General features: G+C 31.6%; 1 protein-coding gene across 1 annotated transcript in view; it reads left to right on the top strand.

Moving 5' to 3' along the window:
• The first annotated feature begins 1,827 nt into the window (after positions 1-1,827).
• Positions 1,828-16,495, top strand: part of LOC133540956 (E3 ubiquitin-protein ligase RNF220-like) — a 35,706-nt gene continuing 21,038 nt past the window's right edge. Inside the window, exons 1-5 of the mRNA XM_061884042.1 lie at positions 1,828-1,911; positions 9,441-9,483; positions 9,697-9,786; positions 13,892-13,933; positions 16,265-16,308. Of these exons, the coding sequence (XP_061740026.1) occupies positions 1,828-1,911; positions 9,441-9,483; positions 9,697-9,786; positions 13,892-13,933; positions 16,265-16,308 (303 nt within the window). The remainder of the gene's footprint in view (positions 1,912-9,440; positions 9,484-9,696; positions 9,787-13,891; positions 13,934-16,264; positions 16,309-16,495) is intronic.

Below are 16,495 nucleotides of genomic sequence, written 5' to 3'. Positions count from 1 at the left end.
AGGTAGATGTTACACCAACCTTGTTGGTGAGGGCCACACCTCCATGATGACACTCAGACCGCTATCAGGTAGATGTTACACCACCTTGTTGGTGAGGGCCACACCTCCATGATGACACTCAGACCGCTATCAGGTAGATGTTACACCACCTTGTTGGTGAGGGCCACACCTCCATGATGACACTCAGACCGCTATCAGGTAGATGTTACACCACCTTGTTGGTGAGGGCCACACCTCCATGATGACACTCAGACCGCTATCAGGTAGATGTTACACCACCTTGTTGGTGAGGGCCACACCTCCATGATGACACTCAGACCGCTATCAGGTAGATGTTACACCACCTTGTTGGTGAGGGCCACACCTCCATGATGACACTCAGACCGCTATCAGGTAGATGTTACACCACCTTGTTGGTGAGGGCCACACCTCCATGATGACACTCAGACCGCTATCAGGTAGATGTTACACCACCTTGTTGGTGAGGGCCACACCTCCATGATGACACTCAGACCGCTATCAGGTAGATGTTACACCACCTTGTTGGTGAGGGCCACACCTCCATGATGACACTCAGACCGCTATCAGGTAGATGTTACACCACCTTGTTGGTGAGGGCCACACCTCCACGATGACACTCAGACCGCTATCAGGTAGATGTTACACCACCTTGTTGGTGAGGGCCACACCTCCACGATGACACTCAGACCGCTATCAGGTAGATGTTACACCACCTTGTTGGTGAGGGCCACACCTCCACGATGACACTCAGACCGCTATCAGGTAGATGTTACACCACCTTGTTGGTGAGGGCCACACCTCCATGATGACACTCAGACCGCTATCAGGTAGATGTTACACCACCTTGTTGGTGAGGGCCACACCTCCATGATGACACTCAGACCGCTATCAGGTAGATGTTACACCACCTTGTTGGTGAGGGCCACACCTCCATGATGACACTCAGACCGCTATCAGGTAGATGTTACACCACCTTGTTGGTGAGGGCCACACCTCCATGATGACACTCAGACCGCTATCAGGTAGATGTTACACCACCTTGTTGGTGAGGGCCACACCTCCATGATGACACTCAGACCGCTATCAGGTAGATGTTACACCACCTTGTTGGTGAGGGCCACACCTCCATGATGACACTCAGACCGCTATCAGGTAGATGTTACACCACCTTGTTGGTGAGGGCCACACCTCCATGATGACACTCAGACCGCTATCAGGTAGATGTTACACCACCTTGTTGGTGAGGGCCACACCTCCATGATGACACTCAGACCGCTATCAGGTAGATGTTACACCACCTTGTTGGTGAGGGCCACACCTCCATGATGACACTCAGACCGCTATCAGGTAGATGTTACACCACCTTGTTGGTGAGGGCCACACCTCCATGATGACACTCAGACCGCTATCAGGTAGATGTTACACCACCTTGTTGGTGAGGGCCACACCTCCACGATGACACTCAGACCGCTATCAGGTAGATGTTACACCACCTTGTTGGTGAGGGCCACACCTCCACGATGACACTCAGACCGCTATCAGGTAGATGTTACACCACCTTGTTGGTGAGGGCCACACCTCCACGATGACACTCAGACCGCTATCAGGTAGATGTTACACCACCTTGTTGGTGAGGGCCACACCTCCATGATGACACTCAGACCGCTATCAGGTAGATGTTACACCACCTTGTTGGTGAGGGCCACACCTCCATGATGACACTCAGACCGCTATCAGGTAGATGTTACACCACCTTGTTGGTGAGGGCCACACCTCCATGATGACACTCAGACCGCTATCAGGTAGATGTTACACCACCTTGTTGGTGAGGGCCACACCTCCATGATGACACTCAGACCGCTATCAGGTAGATGTTACACCACCCTGTTGGTGAGGGCCACACCTCCATGATGACACTCAGACCGCTATCAGGTAGATGTTACACCACCTTGTTGGTGAGGGCCACACCTCCATGATGACACTCAGACCGCTATCAGGTAGATGTTACACCACCTTGTTGGTGAGGGCCACACCTCCATGATGACACTCAGACCGCTATCAGGTAGATGTTACACCACCTTGTTGGTGAGGGCCACACCTCCATGATGACACTCAGACCGCTATCAGGTAGATGTTACACCACCTTGTTGGTGAGGGCCACACCTCCATGATGACACTCAGACCGCTATCAGGTAGATGTTACACCACCTTGTTGGTGAGGGCCACACCTCCATGATGACACTCCTCTCGTGAATAAACATAGTTCAGATTTTTTTTTTAATAAATCAAACACACAATAAATAATGTTATAATTTACTATGTAAACAAAAAATTTTTTTGTCATTTATTAACTTTGTACACAATAATTATTGTTATATTTTTTTAACTATGTACATAATAAATAATTATATAATTGATTAAGTATGTACACAATAAATAATGTTATAATTTATTAAAAACGTAAATAATAAATAATGTTATAATTTACTATATACACAATAAACAATTTTCTAATTTACTATGTACACAACAAATAATGTTATAATGTATTATGTACACAATAAATATTGTTATGATTTATTAACTATGTACACAATAAATAATGTTATAATTTATTAATAATGTCTAAAATAAATATTATTTATTAAGTATGTACACAATAAATAATGTTTTAATTTATTAAAACTATGTACACAATAAATGTCATAATTTTTTAATAATGCCTACAATAAATAATATTTATTAAGTATGTACACAATAAATAATATTATTATTGATTAACTATGTACACAATAAATAATGTTATAATTGATTATGTCCTCAACAAATATTATAATTTATTAACCATGTACACAATAAATAATGTTTTAATTTATTAAAACTATGTACACAATAAATGTCATAATTTATTAATAATGTCTAAAATAAATAATATTATTTATTATGTACACAATAAATGATGTTATAATTGATTAACTATGTACACAATAAATATTCTTATAATTGATTAAGTATGTCCTCAACAAATATTATAATTTATTAACCATGTACACAATAAATAATGTTATAATTTATTAATAATGTCTAAAATAAATAATATTATTTATTATGTACACAATAAATGATGTTATAATTGATTAACTATGTACACAATAAATGATGTTATAATTGATTAAGTATGTACACAATAAATATTCTTTGATTAAGTATGTACACAACAAATGTGCTAATTTATTAACTATGTACACAATAAATGTCATAATTTATTAATAATGCCTACAATAAATAATATTATTTATTAAGTATGTACACAGTAAATAATGTTATAATTGATTAACTGTGTACACAATAAATAATGTTATATGTGATTAACTATGTAGAAAATAAATAATGTTATAATTATGTCCACAATAAATAATGTTATAAATAAGTATGTACACAATACATTTTTTTATAATGTATTAATAATGTACACAATAAACAATGTTGTAATTGATTAAGTATGTACACAATAAATAATGTTATAATTGACTAAGTATGTACACAATAAATAATGTTATAATTGACTAAGTATGTACACAATAAATAATGTTATAATTGACTAAGTATGTACACAATAAATAATGTTATAATTGACTAAATATGTACACAATAAATAATGTTATAATTGACTAAGTATGTACACAATAAATAATGTTATAATTGACTAAGTATGTACACAATAAATAATGTTATAATTGACTAAGTATGTACACAATAAATATTGTTATAATTGACTAAGTATGTACACAATAAATAATGTTATAATTGACTAAGTATGTACACAATAAATATTGTTATATTTGAACTAAGTATACTAAAAATGTCATATTTTTTAAACAATGTATACAATAAATAATTGTATAATGTATTATTAATGTCCACAATTAATCTTCTAATTTAATAAGTATGTACACAAAAAATAATGTTATAATTGATTAAGTATGTACATAATAAGTATTCTTATAATTGATTATGTACACAACAAATGTTATAATTTATTAACCATGTACACAATAAATAATGTTATAATTTATAATAATGTCTAAAATAAATAATATTATTTAAGTATGTACACAATAAATAATGTTATAATTGATTAAAACTATGTACACAATAAATTGTATAATCTTATTAATAATGCCTACAATAAATATTATTTATTATGTACACGATAAATGATGTTATAATTTATTAACTATGTACACAATAAATGTCATAATTTATTAATAATGCCTACAATAAATATTATTTATTAAGTATGCACACAGTAAATAATGTTATAATTGATTAACTATGTACACAATAAATAATGTTATATGTGATTAACTATGTACAAAACAAATATTTTTTGAATTGATTAAGTATGTACACAATAGATGATGTTATAATTGATTTACTATGTATGCAATAAATAATGTTAGGATTAAGTATGTACATAATACATTTTTTATAATGTATTAATCATGTACACAATAAACAATGTTATAATTGATTAAATATGTACACAATAAATAATGTTATAATGTATTAATAATGGACACAATAATGTTATAATTGATTAAGTATGTACACAATAAATAATGTTATAATTGATTAAGTATGTACACAATAAATATTGTTATATTTTAACTATGTACACAATAAATGTCATATTTTTTTAACAATGTATATGATAAATAATTTTATAATTTATTATCAATGTCCACAATAAATGTTCTAATTTATTAAGTATGTACACAATAAATAATGTTATAATTGATTAACCATGTACACAATAAATAATGTTATAATTTATTAATAATGTCTAAAATAAATAATATTATTTAAGTATGTACACAATAAATAATGTTATAATTGATTAAAAATATGTACACAATAAATTTTATAATCTTATTAATAATGCCTACAATAAATATTATTTATTATGTACACAATAAATAACGTTATAATTGATTAAGTATGCAGACAATAAATATTCTTATAATTAAGTATGTACACAAAAAAATGTTATAATGTATTAAGTATGTACACGATAAATGATGTTATGATTTATTAACTATGTACACAATAAATGTCATAATTTATTAATAATGCCTACAATAAATAATATTATTGATTAAGTATGTACACAGTAAATAATGTTAGAATTAAGTATGTACATAATGACTTTTTTATAATGTATTAATAATGTACACAATAAACAATGTTATAATTGATTAAATATGTACACAATATATAATGTTATAATTTATTAATAATGGACACAATAATGTTATAATTGATTAAGTATTCACACAATAAATAATGTTGTATTTTAACTATGTACACAATAAATAATGTTATAATTGATTAAGTATGTACACAATAAATATTGTTATATTTGAACTATGTACACAATAAATATTGTTATATTTTAACTATGTACACAGTAAACGCCATATTTTTTTAACAATGTACACCAATAAATAATTTTATAATTTATTATTAATGTCCACGATAAATGTTTTAATTTATTAAGTATGTACACAATAAATCATGTTATAATTGATTACCAATGGACACAATAAACAATGTTGTAATTGATTAATAATGTACACAGTAATTAATGTGATAATTTATTAATAATGTAATCAATAAATAATGTTATAATTTATTAAGTATTTACACAATAAACCATGTTCTAATTAACTATCTACACTACAAATAATGTTATATATTAACTATGTACACAATCAATAGTATAGCTCATTAACTATGTACACAATAAATATTATGATAATTTATTAACCATGTAAACAATAAATATTGTTATGATTTTTAAAAATGTTTTATTAATAAGTTGCATAATGTTTTATGCTAGCATTTCTGCTAATATTATTTGTAAAAATCTAAATATCAAGGCTTTTGATACTTTCCGCCATTTTAGAAGTATGTTAATTTCTAGGTTGGATGCTAACATTATATTCTAGACCAGGGGTCACCAACGTGGTGCCCGCGGGCACCAGGTCTCCCGTAAGGACCAGATGAGTCGCCCGCTGGCCTGTTCTAAAAATAGCTCAAATAGCAGCACTTACCAGTGAGCTGCCTCTATTTTTTAAATTGTATTTATTTACTAGCAAGCTGGTCTCGCTTTGCTCGACATTTTTAATTCTAAGAGAGACAAAACTCAAATAGAATTTGAAAATCCCAGAAAATATTTTAAAGACTTGGTCTTCACTTGTTTAAATACATTTATTTATTTTTTTACTTTGCTTCTTATAACTTTCAGAAAGACAATTTTAGAGAAAAAATAGAACCTTAAAAATTATTTTTGAGGATTTTTAAACACATATACCTTTTTACCTTTTAAATTCCTTCCTCTTCTTTCCTGACAATAATAAGTATTTTTTTTTTTATTGTAAAGAATAGTAAATACATTTGAATTTAATTCTTCATTTTAGCTTCTGTTTTTTCGACGAAGAATATTTGTGAAATCCATCCATCCATCCATTTTCTACCGCTTATTCCCTTTCGGGGTCGCGGGGGGCGCTGGCGCCTATCTCAGCTACAATCGGGCGGAAGGCGGGGTACACCCTGGACAAGTCGCCACCTCATCGCAGGGCCAACACAGATAGACAGACAACATTCACACACTAGGGCCAATTTAGTGTTGCCAATCAACCTATCCCCAGGTGCATGTCTTTGGAATATTTGTGAAATATTTCTTCAAATTTATTATGATTAAAATTAAAAAAAAAAATTATTCTGGCAAATCTATAAAATCTGTAGAATCAAATTTAAATCTTATTTCAAAGTCTTTTGAATTTCTTTTCAAATTTTTGTTCTGGAAAATCTAGAAGAAATAATGATTTGTCTTTGTTAGAAATATAGCTTGGTCCAATTGATTAATAATAACTACAATAAATATTATTTAAGTATGAACACAATAATAATGCTATAATTGATTAAGTATGTACACAATAAATAATCTTATATCTGATTAACTATGTACAAAATAAATAACGTTATAATTGATTATGTACACAATAAATATAATAATTGATTAAGTATGTACACAATAAATAATGTTATAATGTATTAATAATGTACACAATAAATAATGTTATAATTTATTAACTATGTACACCAAAAAATGTTATAATTTATTAACTATGTACACAATAAATATTCTTATAATTGATTAAGTATGTACACAATAAATATTATAATTGATTAAGTATGTACACAGTAAATAATGTTATAATGTATTAATAATGTACACAATAAATAACGTTATAATTTATTAACTATGTACACAAAAACTGTTATAATTTATTAACTATGTACACAATAAATATTCTTATAATTGATTAAGTATGTACACAATAAATAATCTTATATTTGATTAACTATGTACAAAATAAATAATGTTATAATTGATTAAGTATGTACACAATAAATATTATAATTGATTATGTACACAATAAATAATGTTATAATGTATTAATAATGTACACAATAAATAATGTTATAATTTATTAACTATGTACACAAAAAAATGTAATAATTTATTAACTATGTACACAATAAATAATGTCATAATTTAATAACAATGTACACAATAAATAATAATAATATTTTTGTTAGAAATATAGCTTGGTCCAATTTGTTATATATTCTGACAAAGTGCAGGTTGGATTTTAACCTATTTAAAACATGTCATCAAAATTCTAAAATTAATCTTAATCAGGAAAAATTACTAATGATGTTCCATAAATTATTTTTTTTTTTTTTTCAAAAAGATTCCAAGTAGCTTGTTTTTCTCTTCTTTTTTTTCTCGGTTGAATTTTGAATTTTAAAGAGTCAAAATTGAAGATAAACTGTTTCAAAATTAAATTTTAATTTTTTTTCGTGTTTTCTCCTCTTTTAAAACGTTCAATTAAGTGTTTTTTTCATCATTTATTCTCTACAAAAAACCTTACGTAAAATGGAAAAAAAAAAAAGTATGACGGAATGACAGACAGAAATCGCCTTTTTTTTTTACATATATAGATTTATTTATTAAAGGTAAATTGAGCAAATTGGCTATTTCTGGCAATTTATTTAAGTGTGTATCAAACTGGTAGCCCTTGGCATTAATCAGTACCCAAGAAGTAGCTCTTGCTTTCAAAAAGGTTGGTGACCCCTGATTTACTTCTTATAACTTTCAGAAAGACAATTTTTGAGAAAAAATAGAACCTTAAAAAGGATTTTTGAGGATTTTTAAACACATATACCTTTTTACCTTCTAAATTCCTTCCTCTTCTTTCCTGAAAATAATAAGTACATTTATTTTTTTTATTGTAAAGAATAGTAAATACATTTTAATTTAATTCTTCATTTTAGCTTCTGTTTTTTCGACGAAGAATATTTGTGAAATATTTCTTCAAATTTATTATGATTAAAATTTAAAAAAAAAGTATTCTAGCAAATCTATAAAACATGTAGAATCAAATTGAAATCTTATTTCAAAGTCTTTTAAATTTATTTTCCAATTTTTGTTCTGGAAAATCTAGAAGAAATAACTATTTGTCTTTAGAAATATAGCTTGGTTCAATTTGTTATATATTCTAACAAAGTGCAGATTGGATTTTAACCTATTTAAAACATGTCATCAAAACTCTAAAATTAATCTTAATCAGGAAAAATTACTAATGATGTTGCATAAATTATTTTTTTAATTTTTTCAAAAAGATTCGAATTAGCCAGTTTTTCTCTTCTTTTTTTTTCGGTTGAATTTTGAATTTTAAAGAGTCGAAATTGAAGATAAACTCATTCATTCATTTTCTACCGCTTATTTCCTTTTTGGGGTGGCGGGGGGGAGGGGGGGGCGCTGGCGCCTATCTCAGCTACAATCGGGCGGAAGGCGGGGTACACCCTGGACAAGTCGCCACCTCATCGCAGGGCCAACACAGATAGACAGACAACATTCACACTCACATTCACACACTAGGGACCATTTAGTGTTGCCAATCTTTTTTTTTTTCGTGTTTTCTCCTCTTTTAAACCATTCAATTAATTGTTTTTTCATCATTTATTCTCTACAAAAAAACATCCGTAAAAGGAAAAAAAAAATGTAGGACGGAATGACAGACAGAAATACCCATTTTTTTAAAAATATATATATATATTTATTTAATAAAGGTAAATTGAGCAAATTGGCTATTTCTGGCAATGTATTTAAGTGTGTATCAAACTGGTAGCCCTTGGCATTAATCAGTACCCAAGAAGTAGCTCTTGCTTTGAAAAAGGTTGATGACCCCTGCTCCAGCGTTTCTGGCAATTTTATTGATAAAATCCTGGCTTTTTAATGAAGTGAAATGTAACTTTGACACATTTGTTTTTTGTCTCTGCTGCAGACCTTCCTGCGCGTGCGAGCCAACAGACACACCCGGCTAAACGGTACGTTGGCGTATTTTCACTACAGTTTGTCTCCTCGCTGCTGCAAAACAAAAAAAAAAAAAAGGGGGGGGGAATGAGAGACTTCCACAGCTCAAACAGTGTAAAGTCTTTGTTTTTTAAAACGTGCCACGCCCCCCCCAGCGGGTGACCTAGCGCCCACACGAGCAGAGGAGTTATTAACCTTTCAACTTTGACCTCTTGACATGTGAACAGTCGAAGAGCTCTGCTGGTGCAGGTGCTACGTCACACCTGCGCCGTTACGGCCGCACGGCGCGGGAGTCCACCTGGACTGCACACCAGCTGGTAAGACCATGCAGGCCTGTCTTCATCCGCATTCAGCACACCTGGGAGGAGGGAAACACTGGAAAATGTAACAAGTAGACTTCATTCCTTAAAAATACACTCTGACCTGGAAATAACAATGTAGTTTTTGTACTAAATATTTCTTATTCTTGAATGATACTTCAATACATGAATATTTTGAAAAAAATATATATATGTATATATGTATATGTATATTTATCAAATGATATAATACAAAGTACAAATTATTCGGTGATAATTAAACTAAATGAAAATGTAACATAAATTAAAATATTTATTAAGTTAAAAATAGACTCTGACCTGGAATTAATTAGTTTCACTTTACTTTACTTTTAAATGATACTTCAATAAGTAAATATTAAAATTTATGCATATATATTTATTATATAATACAATATGGATTATCAATTATTTGATACTAATACAACTAAATGAACATGTTCATTTAAATATTTATTAAGTCAAAAATAGAACTCTGACCTGGAAATAACAATCTAGTTTTTATACTAAATATTTCTTATTCTTGAATGATATTTCAATACATGAATATTAAAAAAATATATATTTATATATTATATATATTATATATATATATATATATGTATATATATACATATATATATGTATATATATATATGTATATATATATATATATATATATATATATATATATATATATATATAATATAAAGTACAAATTATTTCATTATAATTAAAGTAAATGAAAATGTAATGTAAATTAAAATATTTATTAAGTTAAAAATACACTCTGACCTGGAAATAATTTGTTTCACTTTACTTTACTTTACTATAATTTAGTTTTACACTAAATGTTTCTTATTCTTGAATGACACATCATAAAATAAATATTGAAGGCAATTAATATTTATTTTATAATATAAATTATTAATTATTTGATAATGATTTAACTAAATGAACATGTAAATTAGAATATTTATTAAGTAAAAATACACTCTGACCTGGAAATAACGATCTAGTTTAACACCAAATATTTTTTATTCTTGAATGGTACTTCCATAAATGATTTTTAAAAGAATATCTATATATAAAGTAATTATTTGATGATTATTAAATAATGAAAATACGTATTAAGTTAAAAATACACTCTGACCTGGAAATAACAACCAATTTCTATACTAAACAAATTTTTATTCTTGAATGATACTTCATAAAATAAATGTTAAAGACTATTAAGATATATTTTATAATATAAATGATAAATTATTTGATAAATGTAATGTAAATGAAAATATTTATTAAGGTAAAAATACACTCTCACACGGAGATAGCAACCATTTTTTATACTAAATATTTCTTATTCTTGAATGATACTTCAATAAAAGAATATTTGAAAAAAATATATATATTTATCATATAATATCATGTAAATTATTAATTATTTGATAATAATTAAACTAAATGAACATGTAAATTAAAATATTTATTAATTTAAAAATACCCTCTGACCTAGAAATAACAATTTAGTTTTATACTAAATATTTCTTATTCTTGACTGATACTTGATTAAATCGATAATCAACAACAATTAATATTTATTTTATAATATAAATGATTAATTTTATTTGATAAAAAATTAAACTAAATGAAAATGTAAAATATTTATTAAATTAAAAATACACTCTGACCTGTAAATAACAATCTAGTTTTATACTAAATATTTCTTCTTTTTGAATGATGCTTCAATTAATAAATATTACAAATAAAATAAAATAAAATTATAAGTAAAATAAATAAATACATAAAAAGTATGTACATATATAAATAATTCCTCAGCAGCCTTTTTTGCCACTTGTGCCAGCTTTTTTGAAACATGTCGCAGGCATCCAATTCCAACTTGGTGACGTTTGCGCAGAAATGTCTTTCTTCTGGCGACTCGACCATGCAGCCCATTTTTCTTCCAGGACCACCTTACTGTGCATCTTGAAACAGCCACACTACAATTTTTCCGAGAGTCCTGTATTCCAGCTGAAGTTATTGGTGTCAGAGTTAGTTTGTGTCAAACCCCAAGATGCAGAGAAGGAGGGAGGCATTTTGCAGGAAAACATGATTTAATTTAAAACACTAAGACAAAACCAAACAAAAGGGGTGCAACAAAAAAAGCGCACAAGGAGGATAACAAACTAAGCCAATATTTGCAAAAAATAACAAAGTTTTCCAGTTCAAACATTAAATATCTTGTCTTTTCAGTCTAGTCAATATTTGCTAATCAATGTATTCTCTTTTTATTTACCATTTATACAACGTGAAAACTTCACTAGTTTTGGGTTTTGTATAAAAAAGGATTACAACTGTTGAGAAACTGCTGATGAGGCCTGTTAGATTTTATTGGGATTTAAAGAGGACGCCATAATGAGCTTCTAAATACGGAAGAGGAGTGTGTGTGTGTGTTTGAGGGTGTGGAGTGTCTCTCTTGTGTTGATTCATCAACCTTTCACTTTCACTTTCACTTTCACTTTCCCCGCTCGTCTTGGGTGAGCTCTTCCTCTTTAACCCTCGTTACGTTCTCTGCCACGCCGCTGCTCGGGGTCACCAGCCCTCAAATGTGTGTGTGTGTGTGTGTGTGTGTGTGTGTGTGTGTGTGTGTGTGTGTGTGTTCAACCCCCCCGTCAGGACCCTGTGTCATGCAGGAATGAAGGGCCCCTAAAAGTTAATGTGCGCTCTCAATGGAGGAGGTGCTTCTGTTCCGCCATCTTGACTTTTATATCAGGGAGAAAAAGCAGTGACACACCACCATCTTGGACTACTAGTGTGTGTTTTGTCATGTACACACACACACACCCACACACACCGTGTGACACGCTTGGCTTCAGAGTTTTTGTGTTATTATGTAGGTTGTGTGTGCTTTTGTGTATGTAATACACAGTTTACATACCCTGGGAGAATTTATGATTTCTTGGCCATTTTTCAGAGAATATGAATGATAAAAACTGAAAAAGGGAAAAATGGGCTGCATGGTCGAGTGGCCAAAGAGTTCAATTTTGGTCTCATCACTCCAAATGACTTTGTTCCAGGAGTTCTGAGGCTTGCCTCTGTGCTGTTTGGCGTAATGTAAGCGGGATACGTGGTGACGTTTGCGCAGAAACGGCTTTCTTCTGGCGACTCGACCATGCAGCCCATTTTTCTTCCAGGACCACCTTACTGTGCATCTTGAAACAGCCACACCACAATTTTTCTGAGAGTCCTGTATTTCAGCTGAAGTTATTGGTGTCAGAGTTAGTTTGTGTCGAACCCCAAGATGCAGAGAAGGAGGGAGGCATTTTGCAGGAAAACATGATTTAATTTAAAACACTAAGACAAAACCAAACAAAAGGGGTACAATAAGGAGGATAACAAACTAAGAGAGCTGGCATGGGAGCTAGAAAACAAAAGGAACTCAGCATGGAAGCTAGCAAAAACAAAGAGAGCCTAGCGTGGAAACTAGCGGGTAGCGAGCAGGGAAACAGAAGTCGTACTTGTAATATGAAAACAAACTGGAAGCAGGAAACAAAACACAGTAAGCTGCAAACATCTAACACATATAGCTTACTGCTACGCTGCAAAGACACGACAAGGTATGACATGACAGGAGCGACAATACATGACAATAATCCAGCACTGAATGGAGGAACAAAGCAGGTAAAATAGGAATCGGGCTGATTGACGCCAGGTGTGGCCAGGTGCCAATCAGCCGCAGCTGAGGGGAAAACAGCGCACAGGGAAAAAAACAGGAAACAGACAAAATAAGAGCGCTGGCCGGAACTAAAAACAGGAAATACTAAACACACACAGAGGAAAAACTAAAACACAAACAGTCAGTGGCAAGCCTGACAATTGGTGGATTTTTCTTTGCGTCTCGAACAATTTTCCTGGCAGTTGTGGTTGAAATCTTTGCTGGTTTACCCGAATCCCTCATTTTCCACTTCTTAATCAGTGTTTGGACACTGCTGATTGGCATTCTCAATTCCTTGGATATATTTTTACACCACTTTCCTGTTTTATGCAGTTCAATTACCTTTTTCTCGCAGATCCTTTGACAATTATTTTTGCCTTCCCCATGATTCAGAATCCAGAAACATCAGTGCAGCACTGGATGAAAGATGCCAAGGTTTGTCAGAAGCCCAGAAACTCACTGACATTTTGTACACACGCATTAATTATTAATAAAAAAAAACAGGTCACAGGTGAGGATTGGAACCTTGATTAGCCATTCAAACCTGTTTGTGTCAACTTTTGTGCATGTTATCAGATCAAAGTCACTGGGGTATGGAAACTTTTGATCAAGGTCATTTGGGTACTTTCTTTTGTCATCTTGATTTAAACAGAGTAAACACAGTTGTTTGCCAATAAATAGCTTCGCACAACCATTAAGCATCAGAGGAAGAAAGGTTTGTGTGTTATTATACATATTCTCCGAAGAATGGCCAAGAAATGATAAATTCTCCAAGGGTATGTAAAATTATGAGCATGACTGTATATAAATATATATATATATATATATATATACACACCGTATTTCCTTGAATTGCCGTATGCGCCTGTCTTGAATTATTGCCGGGTCAAACTCGCTTCCCAAAATAATTAGCGCATGTTTAGTATTACCGCCGGGTCAAACTTGTGATGTCAGGAGTGACACTTCCCCTGTCATCATTTTCAAAATGGAGGAGGCTGATTTCAATACCGGTAATTTGGAATCGCATAAAGGGAAGAAGATTAAGAGCTATTCAGTAGGATTTAAAGTCCAAGCTTACATCACACTCAAATTTTTACTGCATTCCTTTGGTAAGTGCTGGAGTGAGAAGTGAAGTGAATTATATTTATATAGCGCTTTTCTCTAGTGACTCAAAGCGCTTTACATAGTGAAACCCAATATCTAAGTTACATTTAAACCAGTGTGGGTGGCACTGGGAGCAGGTGGGTAAAGTGTCTTGCCCAAGGACACAACGACAGTGACTAGGATGGCGGAAGCGGGAATCGAACCTGCAACCCTCAAGTTGCTGGCACGGCCACTCTACCAACCGAGCTGTACCGCCCTTTAAAAGAGGTTTTAAAAATAATTAGCGCATGCTTACTTTTACCGCATGCCTTTGGTAAGCACAGGAGTGAGAAGAGGTTTTAAATTAATTAGCGCCCCGGCGGAAATTCAAGGAAATATGGTATATATAATGTGTGTGTGTGTGTGTGTATAAATATATGTGTGTGTGTGTATATATATATATATATATGTATATATATATATATATATATATACATATATATGTATATATTTATGTATAATGTGTGTGTATATATATATACATCCATCCATCCATCCATTTTCTACTGCTTATTCCCTTTCGGGGTCGCGGGGGGCGCTGGCGCCTATCTCAGCTACAATCGGGCGGAAGGCGGGGTACACCCTGGACAAATCGCCTGCTCATCGCAGGGCCAACACAGATAGACAGACAACATTCACACTCACATTCACACACTAGGGCCAATTTAGTGTTGCAATCAACCTATCCCCAGGTGCATGTCTTTTGTATATATATATATATATATACATATGTTTTTATATATATGTATATACATATGTATATAAATACATATACATGTATATATAAACATATATATTTGTATATATATACATATATTTATGTATATATGTGTGTGTATATATATATATATATGTATATGTATATATTTATGTATAATGTGTGTATATTTATACATATATATGTATATATATATACATATGTTTATATATATGTATATACATATGTATATAAATACATATACATGTATATATAAACATATATATTTGTATATATATACATATATGTATGTATATATGTGTGTATATATATATATTTATATATCTATGTATACATCTATATGTGCATATATATGTATATATATTTATATATATGTGTATATATATATATATATATATGTATATATATGTATGTGTGTATATGTATGTGTGTATATATATATATGTATATATATATATATATATGTATACATGTATATATAATAATCTTAATATATGGATACTCATCATAAAATGCTGCTTTTAGATTGCAAAAATACTAAAAAATATATATTTTACACACAGAAAGTAACAGGAATGTAAACCCATATTTACATCTCATTGTGCAAAATGCGAAGGTTTTAAGGGGAACTTAATGTGAACTCTGAAAGAAGGGGCTCCACATTATTTCCACCCAGACATACCAGATTTGTTTATATGGGAAAATAATCGGAAATGGCTGCTGTCGTTTGATTATTATGATACAAGATCTAAATTGTTTAGATGTCAGGTCGGGGACAACTACGTGTGAGTGGAATGTGACAAATACACATGTTTTTAATGAAACACAAGCCTTACTGAGAAAAAAAAATGTGTCAGATATGAAAATGAATGGTAATTCAACTCTGGCCTGGTCTCCATCCGCAGTACGCATCAGCAGACTGAAGAGGAGGAAAGCGGAGGATGGGCAGGTATGTCTGGATCAAGGCACACCTGCAGACATATCAGGGCACACGCCACATCACCATCACTCTCATGGCAGCGGCAGGTCGCCTGGAAACAGCTCCACTTGGCAACAAAGACACAGCCCACGGCTACTGGGGGCAAAAGGACATTGTGTTTATATGTGTGTGTGTGTGTGTGTGTGTGTGTTTAAAT

Source organism: Nerophis ophidion, linkage group LG22 (genome assembly GCF_033978795.1).
Source record: "Nerophis ophidion isolate RoL-2023_Sa linkage group LG22, RoL_Noph_v1.0, whole genome shotgun sequence".
Lineage (NCBI taxonomy): Eukaryota > Metazoa > Chordata > Actinopteri > Syngnathiformes > Syngnathidae > Nerophis > Nerophis ophidion.
The sequence above is the reverse complement of the archived record's forward strand: the minus strand, read 5'-3'. Positions and strand labels throughout refer to the sequence as shown.